Here is a 26,046-nt window from a genome sequence, read left to right as displayed (position 1 = left end):
ATGCAGCTGGTAGCAATGATGCCTTGCAGCACGAAGGTCCTGGATATGAATCCTGCCCTGGAGTCTTAATTTTTGAAATTTATTTATACACTTAAATTTGCCAGCAACAGTTTGATTTTACTATCTGCTGCTTTACCACTGACCATAAGCTACACTTAACCATATTCCAAACATGCATTCATTTATTAATTTCCTCTCCTTTATTTAACAAGATTAAAATCCCATTGATGGGGTAGAAAGTCTGCAGCACATACCAATAGAGTGACACATGTCAAGCACATTATAAAAAGATAATCTAGTCAAATCTAGAAACAAAAATTAGGAATACATAAAAAGGAAATACAATTTAATAACACCAACACTTGTTATTTCTAAAAATAATTAGAAAAATATTTTTAAAGGGCTGTAATCTCTTGATCCCTTTTTGCATTCAAACATTTAAAACAAAACAATCTTTTTATTTAAAGAACTGGATGAAAAAAGTTGCTGTTCACACTTAAACCATAATTTTTACTGCACTGCTAATCATAATGTTCAACAAACACATGAATATGTTACGAGCTACCTTAATGACCAACCGGTACCTAAATACTCACTGTTTACAACTGATCAGTTGGACTCCAGTTAAACTTTCACAGTGCAGCTTTATTACTCCAACCTTGACTGTGTAGCCGGGTACTAATTTCCCCTTTCCTGTGCTCTTGTACTTGTCCTTGCATAGGGGCTGCAGTGGGAATCCCCAGATCCCCAATAAAGAGAAAAGCTCTGCTCACCTCCAACACTGCTGCCAGGTGTTTGCTTCAAAAACGTCTTTTCTTTTTCAGACTGATGATGCATTTTAATGTTATAACTCTGACGTTATATTATACATTTCTTGAATGCTGCTTTTTGGACTCTAAAATAATGCTTCTTTTGTATTTATATCCAAGCCCTCTGGTGGTAAATAGTGTACAGCACTTCTGTCTGTGCACTGTTAGCTGGGAAACATGAAAGCCAGAAACAGAAGCAAGGAGAAGGAGGTGCAGACAGCTCTTATTCAAGATCCTCCTTAATCTCTGCTTACTGTAATGAGTCAGAAATCTGGTTTGAGACAGCCAAGTACTGGGTTGCTGAAGCTGATAAGGACCGACTGCTCTGTTTTTCAGCAGGGGCCCCTAAAGGTCCCAGACAGCCTGATGTCCACACATGCTTCTCAGCAGTATGAGGTTACACAAGAAAAAAGAGACGAGGGTGACACTGAGACAAAATCTCCAAAGTTTCTGCTAAAAAAAAAAAAAAGAAGTCACAGACTTATTTGTAGTAGTCTACTTCTGTTGCGTTGGCTGACCTTTAACCCATAAGGTTGTCTATGGATTCTAAAAAGGGCCAAGCAGAGAAGCTCAGGAATACACGCAGCAGGTAGGGAGGGTCATGGCCCACCCATGGGGCAAGCTACGCTGAGCAAGTTGTAGTATCCCGTATAGTCCAGAAGCAAAGAAAAAAGAAACACTGGCAGACTTACAACAGGAAGTCTCTCATCTACATAGTTTCCCTAGAAAATTGGCTTCACAGAGTTTATTGTCTGAGATCAATGTGGCAATGTGCTGTAGCCATCTGAAACCCAGTTTCATGTTAGATCCTGCTGACAATAAATCAATTGAGCTTTGAATCGGAATACATCTGCAAGCAGTGAGAGAAAGATCACAACTTGGAAAGTTGCAGGCAGACACTTTGCGGCATTCTTGATTACAGCCAGGGTCCCTCAGGAAGAAAAGGTTATTGGATCTCTGAAAAGACGACCATTGTTCGTCATCTTTGGCAAAATGTCTTTTTAAAGCTGAGAAGAAGCCAGTGGACCAACGTGATAGCGGGCCTTGAAAACAGAGAGGACTATTGCATGAGTGAAAAGCACCTTATGTCAAAAATAATTGGTCTGCCCTGAAAAACAAGCTTGCAAGCTCTGATTGGATTCCCTCCTGTTTGGATCAAGTTACTTCCTGTCTGCTTAAAGCATGTTTGGTCTCACAAAGAAGCTCCAAGATAGACGAGGGGACGTTACCCACCAGTGAGATAAATGTAATTAATTACCTCCCATTTCCCCTGTTCAGAGAACACTCCATTTCAATTATCAGGAAACTTGATTCCAAATCATTTAGGAAATACTCCACTTTGTAGCAACTTGCTCGAGAACTGAAACTGGTGTTTGGTGTGGTTTTCTTGCATAGCAGTGTGGAAAATATATCATCATTCAGTATTATTTTTATCTTTTTTTGCCCTTATTCTGAGATTAGATGTTTAATGATAAAGCCAGACGAAGGTTTACCTTGCAAGAAAGATGAGTTGTCGGGAGATTTGTAAATTCACAAACTCCCAAAAATATATCTTTACTGGAAGTTAATAGATACAGAATACAGAAATGTTTCAACCAAATAAATGCATTGACGTGTTTGACATCAACCAGAAGCTGCAGGCTGAAGCAACTTCAATGCTCCTGATTTAGCTGGAATACCCTCCATTTCTCTAGAGTCAGTGTCATAGATCATAAAAATAAATTTACCAGCTCTCCCAGTCATGGAGATAGTTATGACCAGACCTCTGTTGCTGACTGGGTTTGAGGGTAGTGTTTTTCATGCAATTTTTTTAATTTCCAACAAAAAAACTTTACAGCCTTATTTAGTGGTGATGCAGTTCAGTTGATTTATATAATTCATCTCAAGGCCCTTTACAGAGACCAGTCAGACTGGTTTAAAAGTTTCTATAAAAGAAAACTAAATGATTTCATCGAGTCACTTACTGACTTGGAAGATATGCTCCTCCTGGATGAGCTTACAGCATTTTGTTGTTGACTGTTTAGCAATTCCTCACACCAAGCATGCATGTAGCGACAGTGGAGAGGAAAAGTTCCCTTTTAACAGGAAGAAACCTCCATCAGAACCAGACTCAGTGTGAGCGACTATCTGCAGAGGTTGATTGGGATTCAAGGAGACAGAAGCAAAAATACAAAAGGCAACTGTCAACCAGCTCTACAGGCGGCCCCGTTCAAGAAACACTCAGCCAGGCAGACGAGTTCTGAACCCGCTTCCATGGAAGAAGGATGGAAGAGAGCCAGTGTATTCTCATTATGAGTTCGTATGAAATCGTACGAAAAGTTATGCACCGTAGTTTTGTACGTTTTGGACGTTTTTTTCGTTGTATGTGCATGCGCATCTTACGCACCATTCAAGAACATAGAATTTAAAATACAATTAGCCCTAACCCTGACCCTAACCCTAAGATATAAAACAGCAAGCAACGTAGTTAGAGACATGAAGAAGTGATTATTGTACTGTTTTTCCCAGTTTTACTTCCGTCAGCGGATCTGCTTTTTTTGTCTGTCTGCCCGCGCATGCGCACTGATCTGGTTTTTTGAGGAAAAACGTCCAAAACGTACGAAATAGTGTGCATAACTTTTTGTACGATTTCATACGAACTGATAATGAGAATATGTTGAGAGAGCACATCCAGTTAAGGGCTGGTTATTCTCCCGTATCGCAGTGAGCTTCTTGCAGGTATAAAGTATGTTTTTTTTTATATACGCCCTATTTTGAAGCGTGGTCTGAGCTATGGTATTCCACTCCACAATGCAAGAGGGACAATCACGAACTAGCTGTGGCTCTAGATACGGCTGAGGTGGTAAGGAAGTGGAAAAATGGAAGGGGCAAGTTTGTGCAACAACGGAGCAAGATGAGGTCTAAAAAGAGCGGAGATCCAGGTGGAAAAAATGTCCCAGCATTCTCGCCTACCGCGGTCTTATAGCTGGTCCATCTTAACAAGTCGTTTTCCATAATAGCGGTCATGCAAACAAAACAAGCCGATAAGGTACTAAACAGGAAATATGCATAGTGCATAGTGTAGAGCGGATGTAGATTTGACCAATCAGAGGCCTCCTGTCAGCGGCACTGTCTGTGGTCACCTACAATTTTGGAGAGGTGCACCAGAGTGTCTGCAGAAGGGGTGGGAGCACATTTGCATTCACTGCGACACACAAGCAGACAACCTGGTTTCTGAGTATAAATCATCCTTTAGTCATAAGTTTAGTTAAAAAAACATGACTACACTGAAAAACAGGCTAAGCTCCAACATGTATAAACAGAACATCATATTTTTGAAAACATGATCAATAATATCAAAACCTAATTAAAAAATAAACTGCAACCTTGTACCTCTCTGAAAATAGCACATCCAGAAAAAAACTTTTTCTAATATTACCTGTATCCTAAATTAACACACAAACACCACTCATTTAGATAATCATGATAATCCCATTTTTATTCACATCCAAACGATAATAATCTAATAATTTCATTGGTCTCAAGTTAATTTAGAATTTAATAATTGATCGATATATAAATTTGGACAGTTTCAAAATAGTTACTGCTGATTACGATGCAAACATCGACACAAAAGGACTCTGCAGCAACAGGAATAGTAGTTAGAAGTCACATGAGACAGAGCTAAGGCGTTGCCAGATCCTAGAAGCTCAGTCCAAAGAAGAAGCAAAAAACAGGAGGAACATCAGTGAAGCTTTGAGCACCGAAACCACATGGAGACTGCAGCTTTCTTTCTAAAAAAGTGAGTTTGTTAATGCTAACCAAAGGTTAGAAGGTGAGTGTCAGATCACAACCTACTGGCCAGGAGGAGTTGAACCTGTAGCCATCTCCTTAAAACTTCATGTTTGTTTGTTTTAAAATATATTTACTTACTGTGTAACAGCTAACATTATTTAATTTAGGCCACAAAGTTTTTCTGTTGCCAATGATGCCTCTCATTGACTTGTGATCCAATTTAAGTTAAGACCTGAAGAAGTAAAGGAAGGGTAAAGTAGCTGGTGACCATGCAGACTGAGCATGCAGACTAGTAGAGGGATATTGCTGTCTAATCCTGCCTAACTGCCAGTGTGCCAGGAGATTTATCAGGTGCTTCTCCCACTTCCAAATACTTTTGACGTTCTACATCTAAACATAGCTGTCCGCCGTTTTGAACAGGACACTACGGTATTTCACCCCTCTTTACCGCCGTCTTCCCATATTAGCTGTCTCCCATAAATTTAAATTTTAAATACTGTGGAGCATAAAGGGCGGTATGCCTATGCAGTGTATGCAGTGCATGGAGGTACTGCTACATTAGGTGGCGCCAAAGCAATATGTGAAAGTTTGCATTTGTTTGTTTAACAGCTTTTGTGCATATATAAATCATAGACATTAGAGAATAGTCTGATTTAACTTGTTTTTAGGTCCAATGAAGCAAGTTTAATAACTTCTGACAAGTCTAAAGAGAGATTCATTTAGATCCAAACTGGAATTCATAAAGTATGGCATCATCAGAATGTGTTAAGACTGCTAAATTTAACAAAGTTCATGTCGTTCAGGTGTGACAATCCAGAAGGAGAAAAAGAAAGGAAGAAGAGTGATAAGCAGGGAGAGACAACAAGTTGGTCTAATACCAGGTGGTAGTGTAGGAATCAAACCAAGTGATTCCTCAATATTTATTATACTGAGAATAATTATTATAGCAAGATGTGTAATTTATTCAAACCTTTTAAATAACACTTGTTTGATGATATTACTTATTGGCAAAGAACTAAGAAAGAAAGATGCAAACACTTCAGAAAGTATGTAGTTGCAACCCTGCTAAAATCATATGTAAAAAAAAAAACTGCCTCTCCAAACAGAACTGTTGCTAGCATGTCAAGTTGAAATTTGATGTAGTTTGCAATGCAATTAATCTAAAGGAATAGCTTCACTTCAAAATTCTCTGTACAACTAAAATACGATTTACATTAAAGATTTAGTAAAAACAATCTACATTTTTGTTTTTGGTGTGTAACAGGGAAGGAGAAGAAGTATGAGCACACATGCACACATCCACCTGAGGACAATTTGGAGAGGCCATTTAACCTAAAATATATGTTTTCAGAGGCAGGGTAGAAACAGGAGTACCCAGAGGGAACCCTCACATGCTACTGGAGAACAGCTCCACAAAGGAAGGACCAATCTCTGTCCATACAACTAAGCAGCCAGATAGTTTTCAAAGTTCAAGCCATGGACGGTTCTAGGCAGGAACAATGGTGTCAAAATTATTTATGTTTATTACTCATGTAGAAGTATAAATCCTAAAAAAAATAAACAAACAAAAACCTTTGGTAGAGTATCAACTTAAGATTTCTACTCTAGTAAAAGTATGAAAGTATCACTTTTAAAACCATTTCAAGAATAAAAGTAAAGCAGGAAAAAATCTTAAGGACAGATGCTTTCAACCTTACACTGGTTACAGTACTACCCTATTAACCCTATAATGCCAAATGTATCATATTTGATATATACGGTTTCTGAAATGTTTTGCGTCTGACACCTTTTGCATAATTTAATGGCAAAAACTTTGCTCAAAATCCTATTGTACACAATCAGATATACCTGATAACAGCCAGTAGAAGACTACACAAAAAATAATCTTGACTTATCGCATAGTAATAAATTATTAATATCAAAAATTTTTTTTCTTTTTTCTTTTTACATATTTTGTTAAAAGGGCAAATAAGGAATTCAAACCGAAAAAAGTAATTTTCTGTTTTGTTTTATTCTTGGATCAGTCTTTAAAGGGTTAAGGAAAGTTTTTTTACAATTCTAGATGTCACGGTTTTGCACTTTTTACTTTTGTATAAGTTATCTTTTGAGTTTTAATCGGTTTCATTTTCATTCTTTGTTGTTTTCTGGTTGTATTTGAGTTCTTATATATATCTTGTTTACCCTCTGTTGCTCGCTTGTGTCAGTCTCCTTCCTCCAGGTCCCTTCTAGATCCTTCTGTCCACACCTGCTCCCAATCAGTTGTTTACTCCAGTCTTTGTTCTGTTTGGCATATATACTCCTCCTCTTCAGTTACTGTTGGCTGGTTTCTCATTGTCCCTTGCTACTCATGTGTGTTTTTTCTGACATCTCCTGTGTTTTGGTTTTGCCTGTATTTGGTTTTTGGACTTACCTTCTGTTGCCTTTTGATCTACATTAAATCTGCAAGAAAGCACCTCAGTTTCAGTCTGTGAATTTGGATCCTTTACAAACCGGAACATGATAATATCTTCCTTATACTTCATTTTCTTAGCTTTATAACCAATGGTGTAGAATCAACTTTGCATCTTCTTGAAAAACAGTTTATTTTGGTATGTGTTAAACAACAAGTTGGTGCAGCACCGCATCCAACCACAAAGAAATTCATTATTTGGATCACACAAATTACTTCAATGTTTATTTTATTGTGTTTAATACTAACAGTCCATAATGAAAAAGAGTTTAAATGAAACAAAACTAATGAGTCCATTTTTAAAATGTAAGGAGTAGAAATAAAAATGTGTTTAAAAAAAACAATTACTCCAGTAAAATATAGAAAGCTGAAATGTCTACATAAATAAAGTAATGAATTATTTGTCCTTTGTTACTTGTCCCCTCTGGGCAGGGTCCAACAGGGGCCAGTGCCCCTGTAGAATTGTTTATGGCCTCTGTTATGGCCCCTGTACTGACAACTTAATACAAAATAAATTTGTCGTAACTAAGTGATAAAAAAATGTATTTAGTATTAAATAAATTTGTCGTAACTAAGCGATACCTTCAACCAATTTCATTTTCTACTTATTGGTTCTTTTTAACAATGATTAAACGTTAAGCTGCTGCACTTTCAGATATAGCATCACAGTTTTCCTCTCTTATCTGCAGAGCTGCAAGCGGCTCTTTGGTTCTGCAGCTCACTTAATAGATCAACTGATTTTTGGTTTTTTTAATAAAGTAAATCTGGTCTAGCACAATAGCCCAAAGTTGTAAAGCAACAATGTGGGAATTGTAATCATCAGGATGAGGAATTTAAGAATCTGGGCAATAATGGTTGGTATTTTCCCATAATTATGTTTTTATGAGCAGGTCTAATCATGAATGTTTATTAGCATTGAACACGAATTGTTGACATATTAGAAAACAGGAACATGCAATCAGAAGCAGCAGTTTCTTTCTCCTACTGGACATCCTAAAAAACAAAGATCAAATTCTTCTCTCATAGAATCCCTCATTATAGATGATGAATTTAAAGTTCCTTTTTTGTGACCCATTCCTTGCTGATTGAAGACTTGCTACTATTTCTGCATCAGATTTTTTTTTTTTTTTTTTCTGAAAATCTTCCATCACTGGATCCCTCAATGCATGCACCCCATCAATCTAAGTCTCCTAGATTTCATGGCTTCCCTCTTGTCAGTCTCTTTTCATGCTCCTGTCCATAGTTGCCGGCTCTGTGCTGAGATGTCTGCAGTGGCCCCTATCCTGGCTTTTCCTCTGCTGGTTGCTGTCGGCCTGGAAGCATGTCCAGCTGTCCCATCATTCTGTCAGCGCTGCTGTCTCCCTCAGCCTCAGATTAAAAAACGCCAAAGGGGCCGCTGGGAAAAGTGGCCTGCCCTCATCTCTCGGGACTTATGTCAAAAATGTTTCAGTCTTCAGGTAATTTGCTACAGTCTGGGATCCTTTCACTATTTACTTCAAAGAACCACAAAAACGGGCCAAAGAACAAGAAATGAAAGGCGGGGGGGGAAAAAAATAATATTCTGTTGTGGGTAGTGAAAGATCGACATTCTTGAGTATTGGCATTGATCTGAGCGAGGAGTCCTCCTCCCGCGGGGATACTGGATGAGTCTGCAGAGGTCTTTAAATATTTCTGATAAAAAAGCAGCCAGCACATGCACTGGGCCTCATGAACACAGCAAAGTTAAACAAATTGACTCAACTCCAAAAGAATGCACAGTCACTCCTACACAAATAGACAGAGTAGCAGATGGTAAACCAGGCCCTCGAGTTCAAGGTTTGATATAAAAGCATCATTTTATAGCAGAATACATTTCTATAATTTTGTTGTTCCATTTTAACAAAAAAAAAACAGAGGCTATGGAGAAGCAGTAATGCTGATAAGTTTTTTTAAATAGCTTATATCAAACTAAAATAAAGTGGAAAAGGAAGCAATATTGTTTATTTTAAATAATCTATATTAAATTTACTCAGCAACAGCTAACCTAATAATCAGTAAAGTTACTGAAGGATGAAGTTATTTCCACTTTAGTTAGATCAGTGGTTATAATTAATTGGATCGACCAAACCCTATAAGTTCAAGTCTGTTTTTTTGTTGTTATTGACAAGAATTCATTTTTACCCAACAGTCTAGATAGAAAAAAACGATAAAAATACATTAAGTGGTGCTATGATTTTAAAAAACACATGTCTTTCGTTGTCATTTGAAATTAAAAAAAGTCACATTCTTAAAATAGTTTGTTTAATTACCCAACTTATTTACATAAGTTATACATTTTTTGTAAAAATAGAAAACTATAGGAACATTATCTGTTATTTATGTTTTTGTTATTACCTCTAACATTGTTAAAAGTCCATAACCTGATCGAGGTAAGTTTTTTTCTATAGCACATTTCAATAGCAAGACTAACTGAAGTATTTAAAGGTATAGAGAATGATCTTTTATTTCCTGGTGGACCATCTCAATAAATGGTCGTAATAATTGTCAATCATTCTGGTGATATGTTTACGTAAGGCCGTCCTACGTGCTCGTCCCCTTAGCTATCTTTTTCTGCACATGCGCCCTTTCAGGCGTATATCTGTGGTGAGCTACGGTTTCAGACACTCATTGAAGCTCACCTTTCTCACCGCGGTTCTTTGAAAATGGCCGCGATTTGTATGAGAAAAAGTGTCTACTTAATGTATGAGAAGATAAGAAATGCCTCAAGAGGCAGATATATCCCAGAATGCTTTGTATGGAGACCTGTCCTCGCAAAGCACCATGGGATTTGGTGTCACAGCTCTGTTGCCATAGGCTGCCGCTACCCAACTGTGGTGACTAATAACAAAGATGGCGCAGGCACAGCGTACTGTAGGCGTTACATGACCAACATAGCAAAGAGCAGTGATCACCTGTCTGAATGGTCAGTTAAATTAGTTTGCAATTAAGTCCACTATAAAGACCCCACTGTATGTAAGCTTGTATGAGCTATGAGAAAAGCACATTTTAAACAGGGCATGCACGAGGAGAAATGGGTTTAAGCACGCTCTTGCACACACTTTTTATTTTTAAGTGGAGAGGGCGGGTGTTTTAAAAAATCCTCCACAATACCTTTAAAGTCTAATCACTGAGACACAGGAGCCATTGGAAGGACTTTAAAACTGGGCTGATGTTCTCCGCTTTCGTAGATCCAGTGAGGACGCAGGCAGCAGCATTCTGGATCGATGCATCAATTCTACTAAAGATGAACAAAGGAGGAATTCGTTTTTCATTGTCCTCCTGAGACATCAGGCCTTTTATTCCGGAGACGTTCTTCAAGTGACAGAAGGACGACTTTGTTCCTGTCTTTATGAGCCTCAGAAGGTCCAGGTCTGAGTTCATCGCTACACCAAGATTTACCCCGCGGCTCACACCGACTCCGGTCTTACCATTGCTGTGCGGTGGGTGCGGCACCGCAGTGATTCCAAGTCATTAAAAAGACGTAAACCTCTCTCACCGGCTGCTGAGCTGTCCGGCTGCGGTTACCGAGATACTCCGGCGCTGCAGAAAATTCCGCAAGAAAGCTATCCTTGCGGCGTGCCGGAGCCCTCCGCAACAAGCTCTCGCAAATATCCTTTTTTGGGCCGTGTTATCGCGGGAAGTTACGTGAACTCAAGTGAACTTCTGTTCTTGCGAGTTAAATCTCCAGACCTGTTGCCAGAGCCGCAGAGCCGCACCGCACCGTAGTCAAAAGGGCGGTGTGAGGGGGGGGTGTGCGGGAGTTGCGGTCTCCGTCGGCTCGGTAACCGTACCGGAGCCAGTGTGAGCAAGGGGTTACAGCCTAGCCGCTGCTTTCTAGCTGGATTACTTTTAATTGCTCTTCATTTGATCCGAAAGTATTACTTCAGTTTTGCCTTGATTCAGCTGAAGACATTTTTGTCTCATTCTTGTGTTGATTTCTTCTCTGCCGTCATCATAGTGATGGTAACTTATGCTGTTGTTTATTAAGATCTGAGTTAGGGAGAACATGTAGATAACAGATAGGAAGAGTCCTAAGGCGGACCCTTGCTGAACGCCACATGTGATTTCTCTGGTCTCTGATATAAAGTTGCCTACTGCTGGCACAAAAAACAATCCCCATTCGTCAAAAAGGATTTAACCCAGTGCTGGACCAGGAAAGGCCAACCCAGTTTTCCAGGCTCTTGAATAAATTTGAGCGACCAACAGTGTTGAAAGCTGCACTAAGATCCAATCATACCAGCACCGTAGTTCTTCTACAGTCTGCATTTATGCCAATGTCACTGAAAACCTTGATACGGCGGGCTCTGTACTAAACTGCACTGAAGCATGACTGGAAGACATCAGAGTAACTAATCATTGTTAAAATGGTGTTTAACTGTTGAAACATAGGTTTTTTTATTTTTGTTTTATATATAATCTTACTGATGAAGGGGAGGTTTAAGATAGGCCTGCAATTTTGATCAGGATGTAGCCTTGCCCTATACTGATTAACTGATAGTGGCTGAACAGTAATATGAGCAAATATTTAAGCAACATAAACCCAATGCCTCTATCCAAATATTCCCAGTGTGATGGCAGCTTTTTAAATATACAGCCTCTGCCTGCATTTTTAGTTGTTTTTTATGACCTGTGTGAAAAATCACAGCTTAATAATTGAAAATGAAAAGCCCCTGCAAGCTGCAAACTGACCAGGCCAACTGTTTAAACCAAAGCAAGCCAATTATAGCGTGTTTTGTTGCAACACTTGCACTGAAAAATATTGAACAGTACCATGTAACTAGCTGATACTGGCCTTCAGATGTCTAAATAAACCATTTATATCCACAGATATCAGTAGCAGCTTAATTTGATTTTAAGATAAAGATAGAGGCTATAAATCAGATATTAGAGGATTTTTCTAATTTTTGAGACTTCTGATTACAAATAAAACACAGGGCGTTTGATAATAGCTAGGTTTTAGCTTTATGCCTACAGACCACACATTATTTAGAGGGAACTGGTATGGTGAGCCCAAATAGAAATCAATTACAATGAGGTGAGCAACACAAAACAGATGCCCCTGGAAAGATCCCAGTTCAAATAAATCCAGCTATAGAAGGCATGCATGCTGTTAACTGCATATACTGTCAAGGTCTGCAAGTGCATACATGTGAGATGGACGTTGCTGACACCAGCTTTGTCTCCACATTCAGATTTTTTTGAAATGCACCAACATGCAGGAATTCAAAGACTCTCAGTAGGCCATGACGTGACGTCCCGTGACATCTTCACAGCCCAACACCTTTAAATCAGGAATGCACGCAAGCAAACGAAGAAGAAAAAAGGAGAAGAAGCAGTGATTAAAGAGGGTAACAGGATCAGGTCTATTCAGCTTGCTCTGAGAAAATGCCAGGGAATTTTTCAGCCACTGTCAGGTCACTCCGAGTCGTGATTTCTTTCCCTATTAATTATGTGCCACGCCGCAGAAAACTTCCTCTGCTCTGTGAACAACCTTCTCTGCTTTCATGAGTCGGTGCAGACTGATCAAAACAGGCAGCAGAGAGTCAGTGTCGAAAAGCAAACTCCCTTTTTTTACATGCCAGACCTCTCATTTCTCTGACAAAGAACAATGGTCACCTCTTACCTAATGGCACTGGCACAGAGAAAGCTCCTCCAGTCAAAAGGGGGAGCAGAGAGGGCAGGAAAAACAGCTAACAATTATCCAAAGACATGTTTAATCATGTGGTAAATTCTGTTTTCTCAAGCCAAATCTTTTGATGCTGAAAATATTTAGAGCTTGTAATAGAGATTTAATTTGGAGATACGGCCTGGGCTGAGCACTGAGAGAAGAAGAGAGCGAGGAATGATAAACAGGCATGTTGGACTCATCACTGATGGAGAAGCTCAATGACATCCCCTGTTATGACCCCCATCCCTTTTTAGCTGAGATTCCCAACACTGCTGCAGAGGACAGTGGTGTGTCAATGCTGCCCTCTGATGGTCAGAGATGGGAATGCAGATCATCTCTAACAGATTTCCAAAAATTTGAAAAATATCTGAGGTGTCAAAAGTATTAATTTTATGAGTTTATTACTCCAATAGAGGTATAAATCCTTCTGTTTAAAAACACTTTTGTAGAAGTTAGGGTTTTTACAGGTAAAAGTGTAAAAGCATAATTTTTTAACTACTTAAAGAATAATAGTAAAAGTAATATAGTGAAAAATCTTAGGACATATTATCTTAACCTTTTACTGGTCAGTGCACTACCTTGTTAAAGGAACATTTTTTCTACAATTCTGGATGATAACTTCCTTTTTATTTATTTTCCTGATTTTATAACTTATGGAAACAGTGTTAAATTTAACTTTGCATCGTGTTGAAAAATTTTTTTTTTGGTATGTGGTGAACAACAAATTGGTGTAGTGCCGAGTTCAACCGCAAAGAAACTCATTGTCTGGATGAAACTTATTACTTTGATGGTTTTTATTTTTACTAAATACCAACAGGTGATAACAAAAATGAGCTTACAGTAGATGAAAAAACGAATTAGATTATTTTTAAACTGTAATGAAGAGAAAGTAGAGATAATTGCAAAAATGTAAAGAATAAAACTGAAAAGTAGTCTAAAAAATAATTACTCCAGTAAAGCCAACATTTCCACTTATGTAAGGTAAAGAAGTATTTGTTTGTCGACACCTCTGTAAAATATTAGGCAGTTTCAGGAACTGACTGCTGCAAATTGACCCTCCAGAAGTCCTTTAATCAGGTTTAACGTGAAAAAACTTTAAAAAGAGCATTTTAATTGTTGATCTGATTAATCTGAATTAAACGACTTTGATTTTGATTGAAAACTAATGTCAAAGATAAAGATATCTTTTCAGATCCTATCACAGAGAAAAATTCCCTCAACTAATTACTAAGACTTCTAAGTCTTTCTCATCTTTGACTATTATTATCGCTGCTTTGTTCTGCCAGCAGAAACTGTAATTAATAATAAATGAAAACAGTAAAACTCAATAACTACTTTATACTAAAAGTTGAAGGGTTTTTGGATGGACACACTCTTTACATTTTACATAAATATATATATATACATATATTCTCAAACTCCGTAGAGTGAAACTGAAATCCCAAATGGCTGCAAAAGTAAGGCTGTTTGAGATTCTAAGTTTTGCGACATAAACACAATATAAAAACACTTTCAGATTTATTTTTTTAATATGGCCTTCTACCACTGTCCGGAAACATGTGTGCTGTGTTTTTTACCATAACATATCCCTCCATGTTGCATTTGACAGCCATAGACAGGCATGAATGTCAGCTGGAGCTCTCTGCATGGAGAATCCCTGCATGTTTCATGAGACTAAGCATGAATGGTGTTTCTGTTAAGTCTTTAAAGGACTGCTGCCTCCTTAAAGCCCACTTCACCAGGCGAGAATTTGCTTTAATGCAACAGTGCTATGAATCTATGCACCCTAGACATAAATTCTGTATCATTTAAAAAGATAAATGTACAAACAGAGACTTGATTAACTTTAGATACATAATGTGTTTATTTACAATACTGAATAAAGATATAGACAGTTTTATTCATTTACACAGTGTACAGTCGTGGAAGTCCTCTCTGCAGTTGCAGTGAACTCCCTCTGGGGGGTTCTGCTGTGGCTGGGTCAGGTGTCCATCCCCTCATCCCATCCAGGGCCTCCAGATGGTTGACAGGGATTCTGCTGGTGACACCTCTCTGTGTGGGAGGTGCAGCTGGGGTATCAATGAAGTTAACGGGGGGACGTGGAGACCAAGAGGGCTGGTGTGAGGAAGTGTGGGTGAGATACTCAGGAAGGAGGTGTTAGAGGACGGAGGTGACAGGCTGGGGGGGAAGCTGAGGGGACAGGCAAAGGACGGGAAAGGAGGAGAAGCAGTAAACGTGGAGAAAGAGGGGGAGAACCAGGGGGAGGGAGGTGGGGAGAGGTAGTCATGGTGTGGCGTGGAGCAGGACAGGGGCTGGAAGGAGGGATGGGAAGGAAAATGCAGCCAGGGAGACTCTTCTCTGCTGTCGGATGGACAACCCGCCTCCAGGGACGCAGCTTCAGGCTCCTTGGTGACGCTGTGGATGGAGTTCAGTCTCTTTTCCAAGCTCTCCGAGTGGTGCTTAAGTCTCTCAGTGAGGCTTGTTCTCTGTGTGGGTGGGATCCTGTGCATGTAGTTGTTGAGCTGGACCATACACTGCTGGTAACCTGCACTCTCACTGCTGAGGAGAGGAGCCACTCTGGACTCCATGGATCCAAGTTTCCCCAAAGCTGCAGGACTCCTCCGGCCTGCACATGGGAAATACACACATAGTACCAACAAAAAGAAGAAGTCATTTAAAACTTCAGCCTTAAAAAGGAATTTGTAATAAAGATATTTAATTATGACTGACCGTTGTTTAAGTCTTTCCCATCGGTCCACTTCTTAAGATACTCCACAGCCAAGTCCAGAATCTCTGCTTTCTCTATTTTGGGATTCTGGAGTCGCTGGTTTCCATAAACAAATCAAATAAAAGGGGCAAAAACACAAATCATCATTGACCTAAAGACTTGTGAACAATACTGTAAGAACAGAGATGTGACAGCTTTGACTTGACTCACGGGATCGGACGTAGTACGCAACAGTAAACTTCTCAGCTCAGCAAGACTTTGATTTATCCGATCCCTTCTCATCTTCTCCACAACTGGCTTCAAAATCTAAAAACAGGTAAATTAAAGTTTTCGGAGCTTTATAAACAGTCACCTGCAGTTTGTTAGACTACCTGCTGCTCTAATTAGCCACAGAGCTTATTTTAAATGTTGCAACACTATTGCTGGATCCAAAACCCTTTTTTTTTTGTTTTCCTAGAAGGTCAGGTAGGTCAGATGGTCCTTTGAACAAACCTGCAAGAGGACTTCAAGTTGGCCGCCCAAGAGCTGGCTTACAAGTGATAGAGCATCACAATGATCAAACAATGCTAATAAAATGAGTCAGACACATACAAATGAAGGTTATTGGAAACAGGAATGCCGACTGATAACAATTAAAAGCAAAACAAAGTCTCCTACCCTTTTTCTACTCCTCCCATCTTCAGGAGTTCGGCTTTGTTTCTTCGTCATGATGTCCAAACGTCTCTGCAGAAGTTGAAAAACTCTCTGGGATGGCAGTGGGTGCTTATAAGTAGACCCTGACGGCTGCTTCTGATTGGCCGCTGGGTGTGAGTGAGGGGAGGCGGGAGAGCAGGGGTGTTATTGTAAGGCCTGCATACAGAGTATGTGAGACCTGTTGTACTTTCCCACAGTTTGTTACATTACTGCTGTAGATATTAGTGTATTCTATTAGGATTTTATGTAAACATCTCAAGCTCTTCTAAAGTCTGTATTATAAAACTTTTTCTTTTCTTTCTTTCTTTCTTTCTTTCTTTCTTTCTTTCTTTCTTTCTTTCTTTCTTTCTTTCTTTCTTTCTTTCTTTCTTTCTTTCTTTCTTTCTTTCTTTCTTTCTTTCTTCCTACCTTAGTTTCTTAGCCATGACTCTGTTCACAGAAAATACAAAATAGAAATAAAAACATATCTTTTAAAACTGTGATCACCCCTAGCTAATGCAGTTTGCCTGTCTCTGCCGAAAAGCGACATAATCACATCCTGAGGCTGCCACCACCGTGTTTCTTCATGTCCATGGTGTGTTCAGGGTGGCCTGTCACACATGGCGTTTTGGATTTAAAGTTTAGTTTTGTTCTCATTTGATGAGTTCTTACATAACCTAACGGGTAGACGGCGTTCCTACTTATTTTCTTACATTGCTGTCTCCACTCCTTTATAAACACTAGAATTCTTTTGGAGCTGTGGAATCTCTGCAGCTCCTCCAGGGTAACATAGGACAGCTTCACTCGCCTTGTCTGGTGCATCAGTTTTGTGGATTAATATTCATGTCACACTATAAAAACAACTTGAACAGAGCTCTGACTAATGTTCGTAGCTGATAATATTGCTTTACAACCTCATTGTACTTCTCCACATCATTTTTCCTGACCTGTTTTTTGCACACAAAGACCTGACCTGGTCTCCCTGGTGCTGCTTGCTCACTGATGTCCTATAAAAGTCTTCTGAGATAGATAGATAGATAGATAGATAGATAGATAGATAGATAGATAGATAGATAGATAGATAGATAGATAGATAGATAGATAGATAGATAGATAGATAGATAGATAGATAGATAGATAGATAGATAGATAGATAGATAGATAGATAGATAGATAGATAGATAGATAGATAGATAGATAGATAGATAGATAGATAGATAGATAGATAGATAGATAGATAGATAGATAGATAGATAGATAGATAGATAGATAGATAGATAGATAGATAGATAGATAGATAGATAGATAGATAGATAGATAGATAGATAGATAGATAGATAGATAGATAGATAGATAGATAGATAGATAGATAGATAGATAGATAGATAGATAGATAGATAGATAGATAGATAGATAGATAGATACTAATAATCACTTGTATTTAATAAATGTTTTTATTACAAAGTCGGAGGTAGAAACAATAAATTGCCATCATGGTTACAAAAGACTTTTCCTTTTTCAACAGTAGACTTCAGTTTTTGTGTGTTAAATGTAGGTAGGCATTAATAAACACTTGTTTGATAACTGATCACAGATCCTTCTGGTTTCTTTTAGCACTTCCCTGTGGACTGGTGAAGAAGTGAGACCATGGGAACCCGTTTTTCTACTCGTGGGAACAGAATCAAAGTGAGAAAACCATCAGCTATTGAGACTTTTTATGATGTGTGAGACAGCAGTAGGCTCCTTTACTCTTTAAAATAGAAACAAAAGCCTATGAAGAGCATACAAAGAGTAAAAAAGCTGAAATACTGGTTCTGGGTTGGATGTTTATGAGAATAAATAAAGAAACCTGATTTTGATGAAGATTGAATGTAGATGCCTGACTTCAATAAACAGACTCGTGGAGCAAAAGGTAGGAATGAAACGTGTCTTTCTGTGGTGTGAAGAGGATTGTTCCACCTGGGTGTTAAGTGTGCTGCTCTTCTTTAAACTTTCCACAATATAGTCTCCACTAAAACCGAGCCAGTTGGTCACTTCTCTGGTTTGGTCCCTTTTTTTTTCCTTCATCGTGATTGTTTTGGTGACACAGTCGAGCAGCCCCGAAATCGGAAGTAGACGCTTCATTTCTCCGCTGACAAAGAGCACATTTTAAACCAATTAGTTTCCACGCGTTGATCAGCGAGCGCGCCTTGAGGTTTATCTATTGGGCGGGAGCGCGTGTCTCCAGCATCCAGGCTCGCGCCAGGACTCACGCTCCACTTTAGCAGTATGTTCACAGATGAAATGTAAAGTGTATGATTAATTTTTATCTCTGCAGCTGTTCAGTAAATGTTTCCCTTCTCCCCGCCATGATCTCTGGACCTCCACTAATCTCTCTGTTCTTTTATTTCAAACGGAAGTCTTGTTTCCCGAAAAGCCACTTAATCTCTGCAGGGTGCCCTGATCCGATCATCCCTTGTTATCCCCTCACTTTCAGAGGGAAGTGCACACAATGTGGGATTCTTCTTTGAATGGAAAGGCCAACAGATTGTATTTTGAATAACACAATAAAGACAGAAATGTGGATTTTGCCAAATTTAAAGTCAGCCACATGTGTGCGTATTTCACTAACCCTGCTGTATTTATAAACTTTTCCACGGATCATTCACCTAAAATCCTCCACTGAAACAATTACTGATTCTATTCTATTCTATTCTATTCTATTATTTTCTATTCTATTATTTTCTATACTGTTTTACCAAGGTTCTTAAACACGAACACCTCCCTGGTATCCAAGATTTAATTCGATGCAGATAATGAAAACATACAATTTTCTACACCTATAACCTTGAAAACCTGCTGTAAAATTGAACGCATAAATGCTTGAAGAATACATAAGGACGTAATAACCCAGCTACATAAGACTGAATCATGTTGTTAAAGTTAAACGTTACAGCTTCTTTTCCTGATGGTTTTTTGTTTTTTCTAGTGAAACTAGTTTTAATCCTTTGTAACCTGGAACATTTGGATAAAATCTTGTTAATAGCATTTCAGAGTAACCAGATTAAACTGATAATATGAGTGTTAAGAGGACTGGATGTGTTTATTTTTAAGAATGCACACATTTAAATATGCAGGTCGTTGCACCTTTCTAATAATAATAGTTTTTTTTTGTTTGTTTTTTTATTTTTTTTTTCCTTAGAAACAAATAGCCTACATGTTAGACTATTTTTGAATGAGTTATAAAATTATTAGTTTTGTTCTTTTTTTCCATAACATCATAACAATTATTTTTAAAGGGGGTGCAGAAAGGTTAGAAGCGCCATATACAAAAATTCATCTATTTATTTATTTATTTATTTATTTATTTATTTATTTATTTATTTATTTATTTATTTATTTATTTATTTATTTATTTATTTATTTATTTATTTTTGCCACCTCCAATAGATTTTAGTGGCTGTTTCGAGTGTATTTTATTTTCTACACTGGAAAAACGTTCTAGAAATAAGTAAAAATGTCTTAAATTAAGTGTGTTTACCCATAATTTGAGTAGGGAAAATAGATGATTTGCCAATGGAATCAGTATTTTTACTTTTAAAATAAGATAATTTGATAACAGGCGCTTCAAGTAAGACAGTACAATTGTGTTTTATCTTCAATTGTTTTTTTAATCCGATTATTTCCAGTGTAAACATTGGATCATAGTATCAGGTTCAGGTTTTACGGGTCAGCTGCATTTTCTACAAAAAGTTTAAAAAAAAATCTTATTTTTTCTTAAATTGTTATAATTTAAATCCCCCTTTCTAGGCTTCATGGGTCAGTTGTTTCAGTTAGGTTATTTCTGGCGCATATCAACATGTTTTGATGATAACGTGTGTAAACAATAATAAAAAAAAGAAATATAATTATAATATAAGCAGCTCTTAGCAGTCAAACTTTCCTGGTTGTAAACATGTTTTTACTGGTTGGGGCTTCATCTGTAGTTTCTGTTTACAGGTTTTCATTAGGGATGAGGCAAATTAATAGAATGAAAGAAAAAGAATAAAGTGTAATAAAAATACATGAACAATATAAACAATGTCTTTCTCGGGAAGAAAAAACTCCTTAGATGAGAGGCGGATCATCTCTCCCTATAGTTCAGGTTTCAGGTCTTTGTTGGTTATGCTGTTATGTTTGTCTGTAAAACATTTATTGCTAATTTAAGAATTTATGTAAAAAATGCAACTATATTAGCTTATTGTTATGTGTGTGTTTTTTTTCTATTTCGGGTTATAGAACAGGGGTTTGCAACTATTTTAATTCAAAATCTATGTTTTAAAATGACAATATTTACATTTATTCTAAATTACTTTCTAAACATGATATAGAAATATTTAACTACAACTTCCTAAACATATTTTTTATTTTTTATATATATATTTGGGGGGTTTAGAAAAGTGATGGTCTTTTCTTTTATACAAATTAGTTAATTTTTTCTAAAGAGCCAAGATATAACCTTGTAAATTGTATAGAAATAGTTTCCTCGAACATCAGTCTAAACGTAACCCAAAGAAAAGCGTGACAGAAATATAATCAAAATCTTTTTTTTTTTTTTAAGAAAATAAAGCTGCATGTAATTACTCTTATTACATTTCGTTTCATTTAAAAGGCAAAAAAAAGTTCAACAGTCAGTAATCTTTAATCTTAATCCCATTGCTCTCTGTGGTGAGACAGGAGATGCGCATCAAGCGGAGGCGGGGCTGGTGGGGGTCAATAAAAAGAGAGTTTTACGGGTTTCATTCAGTTTCAACAATCATTTCGGGGACAGAGCTGGTTTAACAAGGAGCATGAAGGCTTTATCTTCAACCGAATCTCCGGGACACAGATCCAGGAGGAAGGTCAGCTGTAAATTCCTGGTAAAAAGAAAGAATATTTAAACTATTTTATCCCAAAGTTAATGAAATGTCCTTTCCTTTCCACCCTGAAGGTTTCCAAACCCCTGATGGAGAAACGCAGACGGGAGCGCATCAACGGCAGCCTGGAAACCCTGCGGCTTCTCATGCTGGAAAACACGCAAAATGAGGTGCGTTTTTGCGCCATAGTGTTTTATTTTTATACATATAGAACAGCCTTGCTGTGTAAGCATTGCTGATATGGATTTTAAACTGTTATTTTTGTAACTTTGTTTGGTAACAAACTGTTTCACCCGTGAAAGATGACGATTCATGCAACTCATTTAATCTATAATCCGCGTATTTCCTTCTGCAAGAAAAAACAACAGTTCGTAATCGACTTATTTCTTAACAAAGGCTGCTCCATTAAATGCATGTAAAATGCATTGATGCATGATAAGCCATTGCTGCTCTGAACTTCCATAACAGTGCGTTTTTTTTCTCCCACATGTTTACATCTGATCTCTGCTGCACTTTAATGAAAATGTCATGAAAGCTGTACTGTTTACAAAATGACAATAAAAGTTGTCTAAGGTTAACAGCTGGAATCCATACCACTATAGCACAATAAGTAAGTACTTACACTTATACTCCAACACTGCAAAATCTAGAATAAAGTTAAAAAAATCTTAAATTAAGTGTATTTACCCTTAATTTTAGTAGATAAATAAGAAGTTTGCCAATGGAATGAGTATTTTTACTCGAAAAACAAGATAATTAGATAATATGCACTTGAAATAAGAGAAAGCATTTTTTCCCTATTTTAAATGTAATATGTCTTATTCCATTGGCAAAGTATCTCAATTACCTCCTCCATTCAAGAAGAAGAAATGATGCACTAAATTTAAGCAAAAATGAGTCATAAAGATTTCCATTTTTTTTCACTGAAACTAGCAATCCTAGATTTCATGAAAATCAGTCACAGATTTACTCTATTTGTTTCTTATTCCAACATCTTTAGAAAAACTGAGATCTAATTCATGGTGTCTAGACATTTATGGTTTAATATCCAAAACATTCAGTTATGTTTTGTTATTTTTCTGTTCATTTAGTAGTGATTATAAATGTGCACTGGAAAAAATGGAAATTAGTCATTTTTTCTTAAAATAAGTGCATTTGTGCTTGGATTAATGAGGTAAAATACACATTTTGCAAATAGAACAAGGCAATTTAGACTTAAAATAAGAAAACACAATTTCATTGTCTAATTTCAAGTGCATATTATCTAATTATCTTATTTTAAGAGTAAAAATACTAATTCCATTGGCAAACTATCTCATTTACCTACTCAAATTAAGGGCAAATACACTTAATTTTAGAAATTTCAACTTTTTTCTGGAGCGTGTGCAGTTGTTACCATATTTGTAGAATATACATATGATTGCAACAGTTCTAGATCTGAGTTTAGAATAAACCAAAAACACCCAAACACCAAGTTTAACTGATGTTTCTGATACATAGGAGCAAAATGGCTTCTTTAAGAGGCTAAAATCGAAGGAGTGGAGGATAATAATTTCAATAAAGCAACTTTCCTTTATTTATTTTTTTCTTGTCTTAGAAACTAAAAAATCCCAAAGTGGAAAAGGCTGAGATCCTGGAGAGTGTTGTTGAATTCCTAAAAAGGGAGAAGGAGCTGGAGAAGGATCACCAGACCCCGAGGAGGATGTTCCCAGAGGATCTGAGACCCACCTCTACTCCCCATCACAGCTACCATGACGGCATGAAATCCTGTCTGCTGCGGGTCAGCCAGTTTATAGCATCAAAGAGTCGGGAGTTGGAGGCCAACAGCGGGCTCCAGGCCTCTCCGAAGCTTTCAGAGTCTCAGGAGCTGGTTTCCTCCCTGGCACCTACACACCGGTCTCCAGTGGTCGCTCCCGCTGACGCTCCTGTTCTGTCTCCTCACCTCCTCCTCCAGCAAGAAAGCAGGCAGACGCTCACCTTCTCCTCCTCCATGACGGCCCCTGTACATGTTTCTGATCCTGTATGGCGACCCTGGCCTAAATGAGACACATGAAAATTTTTTTCTTTTTTCATAGATGATTTTATAACATATATTTACTGCTGTAAACCAAAAGCAGAGTAATGTTTACTCTTGTTTGTACAGCACCGGCATTTTTGCACAGATGAGTGTTATATCTTTTTAAATATCTTCTTTATTTTTCATGGATTTCCTCTTTTATGTAACTATGTAAACTGCCATGCATTTGTTGCACCATGCTGCTTTAATGTTGCTGATAGCGATGCATACAGTTTCTTTCTTTGCCTGGTTTGAGCACAGCAGGTGGTGCTGTGCTTTTGCCTTGCTCTCACTTCACAGACATCAGGAGAGGGTTTTTATCCATGTGCTCCAGTTCCCTGTTCAGCACAATTTCCTGGCCCTTCCCAAGTGGCCACTTTGCCTCTTGAGTGGCTTTGCCTTGACGGTTCCTGCAGCTTGTTTGTGAGAAGAGGACAACCATCCAGAGGAACATTAACACATACTCCATCCAGATTGCACAGCAGTTATGATGTCTATTGAAATGTTGATAGCAGACCTGTTGTCTCTACATGGTGTTCAGGAGACTTTTTCACATGTAGAGTAGGTAAAGATTGTGATCATTCGCACATGTTCAGAATCCAGACTGGTTTGGTGGCATCTAATCCACAGCTTGGTGTTAAACACTGAAACGTTTGGCCTTGTTTTTTTTAGGTCATGCTTAGAAGATTCCAGTCAAATAAATTGCTTTTTTTGCACGCACAGTCTGTCCTGATTATTCCAATCTAGTTGCATATACCTGGAATCAGGATGGGAAAGTAAACTAATTATTCTGGTCTTATACTTTATACAGACAAGAAATTAAACCTCTCAAACATTTCAATTGTGTATTAAAAATATGATCTTATCATGCACAATAACACTAAAACAAAGTTAAGAATACCCTTTAAACTGCGTCACTTTTTCTGTCAAAAGTCTTTTATAGAGGTAGTACGTAATAAACTAAGAGAAAGCATTTCTTTGGAGGAAGAAAAAAATGATAGATCTTTTTTTTGTTTTGTTTTTTAGGAGGAAACTGTTTGTTCATTAGTATTCCAAATTCAGTACTAAGGCATCTCTAAGGCTCACAGAAGTGGCCTGATAACTATAAAGGTTATTTATCATCAATGTAAATGCAACTGTAAGCATTTTTAAAGCAACACTACATAGACATAAGTACTAGCTTCATTTCAGATATTTTAAATCATGGTCTGAAGCCTTTAAACTCCAAAAAGCCATTTTGCCCCAAATCCAGCTTAACAAAAGTCCTTCATTATCATTCAATTATTGTTAATGAACGAAAGTCGTGCATCATATGACAATGAAGTGTTACCATTGGCCGTTAACAGTGCACCTAATGGCTTAAAGTTACACAGTGTTGCTTTACTAGAAAGAAACAGACAAGGGGAAGATTTCAGCCCAGGTGATAAACTTTTCATGCGGGATCTTTAGAGTCCACTATTGAACTAATAGACCTCTGGAAAAAATAACGATGCAGAAAATAGTTAAGAGTTTTGTAGCCCTTCGGAGGCCCTGCAAAGGGCTGCAACTCAGTTAGGAGAATCATTTGACAGAACAAAATTCTGGTTTCTAATGGCAGAATGGCAGAAAAAAAAAGCTTAAATAGTAGGATTCCTGTTTGAATTTTTCACATTAAGGGGAATAAATAAAAGTAGTCAGCAAGTAAACCCATAATGTACATTCCATTCTGTATGAATACTGGTCTTAGTCACGGCCAATGTCTCTTATAAACAGTAACAATTTGTTACTTAAGTAGAAGTACAGATACGACTGCTCTTCTTTAAACTTTCCAACAACAGCTTAAAAACACTCTGGTAAAAGTTGAAATATCAACTTGACCTCTTTACTCAAGTAAAAGTGGAAAACGTATGTACTACAAAAACGACTTAAAATATAAAGTAACATTTAAAGAAAAACAGCCAGATGCCACGATATGAATAGAAAGCTAAATTTTTCGACTGTTTCTAAAAATTCTTTGAGGGCCAAGGATGAGGGAGGTCTTGTTGGTCTCCATCTCCCGATTCCTTCTCGCCTGTGTTCGACCTTTCAGACATTTCAACATCTTTTCCTGAATCCTACATCGTAGCATGGCATAGACAATTCACGTTTGCAGTTTGAAGAACACCTGTTTGCTTCTGATGATTTCCTTTATCTAATCAATGAGTGTTTGCGTTACATGACTCATCCAATTACACTAGTTTTCACTAGATGTGGATGGAGCCAATGATCTGCATTGGATGGAGCACAAGATCTGAAATAAATATTTATAAACAAAACCGAAGCCAAGAGTTACAAGTAACGTTTGTCTTAAAAATGTAAGGAATAGAAAGTACAGATACTTATGTGAAAATGTAGAAGTAGGAAGAAAAATAAGTCATGCAGTAAAGTATAGATACCTAAAAAGTGTACTTAAGTACAGTAACAAAGTATTTGTACTTCGTTACTTGACACCTCTGCTTCTAAATAATTTCAGACTCGTTCAATTTGGGACCGTCCTGTCATGTGCAAACAGCAGCTTTTCCCTTGGTGATTAACAGCGCTCCTGCAGGATGCATTTATCACACCGGGAAAAGTCTGGCTTTATCTCCTTTCCTGGATTTTCTTAATTCTGCTTTAGTGAAACGGTCCTTAAGACCTTTGTTTGCAAAGATGCTAATTTGTCCCTAATGCTTTGCATGCTGTGTATTTTAAAGAGGAAGACAACCATCGTTAAGGCAGGGATTCACAAACTTTTCCATGCTGTACCCCCCAAACACCCCCACCCCCCCACCCACCCCCTTACAAACTAGCAGACAATGCTACAAAAATGAGTTTGTTCTTACTTTTATTAACATTCCACTATTATAAAAGCTGTTTCACAAAATAATGTCAAGTGTAATCTAGAATCTTTTTTTCAATACTGTATTTTTCTCCACTGAATAACAAACATTTTCAGACATGCTCTATCTTTACTTAGATACTGTTAAAGTTGAAAACAAAG

At 37.6% G+C, this 26,046-nt stretch overlaps 2 protein-coding genes across 2 annotated transcripts; one reads left to right on the top strand and one right to left on the bottom strand.

Moving 5' to 3' along the window:
- Positions 1–14,564: 14,564 nt before the first annotated feature.
- her11 (hairy-related 11) lies at positions 14,565–16,176 on the bottom strand. The gene is made up of 4 exons (XM_038292301.1): positions 16,104–16,176; positions 15,657–15,752; positions 15,449–15,542; positions 14,565–15,344 (listed from the first exon to the last, which is right to left on the bottom strand). Exons 1-4 carry the CDS (start codon positions 16,152–16,154, stop codon positions 14,716–14,718), a joined length of 870 nt encoding a protein of 289 aa, XP_038148229.1. The 5' UTR covers positions 16,155–16,176; the 3' UTR covers positions 14,565–14,715.
- Positions 16,177–20,899: 4,723 nt separating this feature from the next.
- On the top strand, positions 20,900–23,761 carry her5 (hairy-related 5). The gene is made up of 3 exons (XM_038292302.1): positions 20,900–20,977; positions 21,067–21,162; positions 22,590–23,761. The coding sequence occupies exons 1-3, from the start codon at positions 20,927–20,929 to the stop codon at positions 23,034–23,036; spliced, it is 594 nt and encodes a 197-aa protein (XP_038148230.1). The 5' UTR covers positions 20,900–20,926; the 3' UTR covers positions 23,037–23,761.
- Positions 23,762–26,046: the final 2,285 nt, after the last annotated feature.

This window comes from Cyprinodon tularosa, unplaced genomic scaffold, assembly GCF_016077235.1.
Source record: "Cyprinodon tularosa strain WSP-4 unplaced genomic scaffold, ASM1607723v1 ctg31, whole genome shotgun sequence".
Classification (NCBI taxonomy): Eukaryota; Metazoa; Chordata; class Actinopteri; order Cyprinodontiformes; family Cyprinodontidae; genus Cyprinodon; species Cyprinodon tularosa.
The sequence above is the reverse complement of the archived record's forward strand: the minus strand, read 5'-3'. Positions and strand labels throughout refer to the sequence as shown.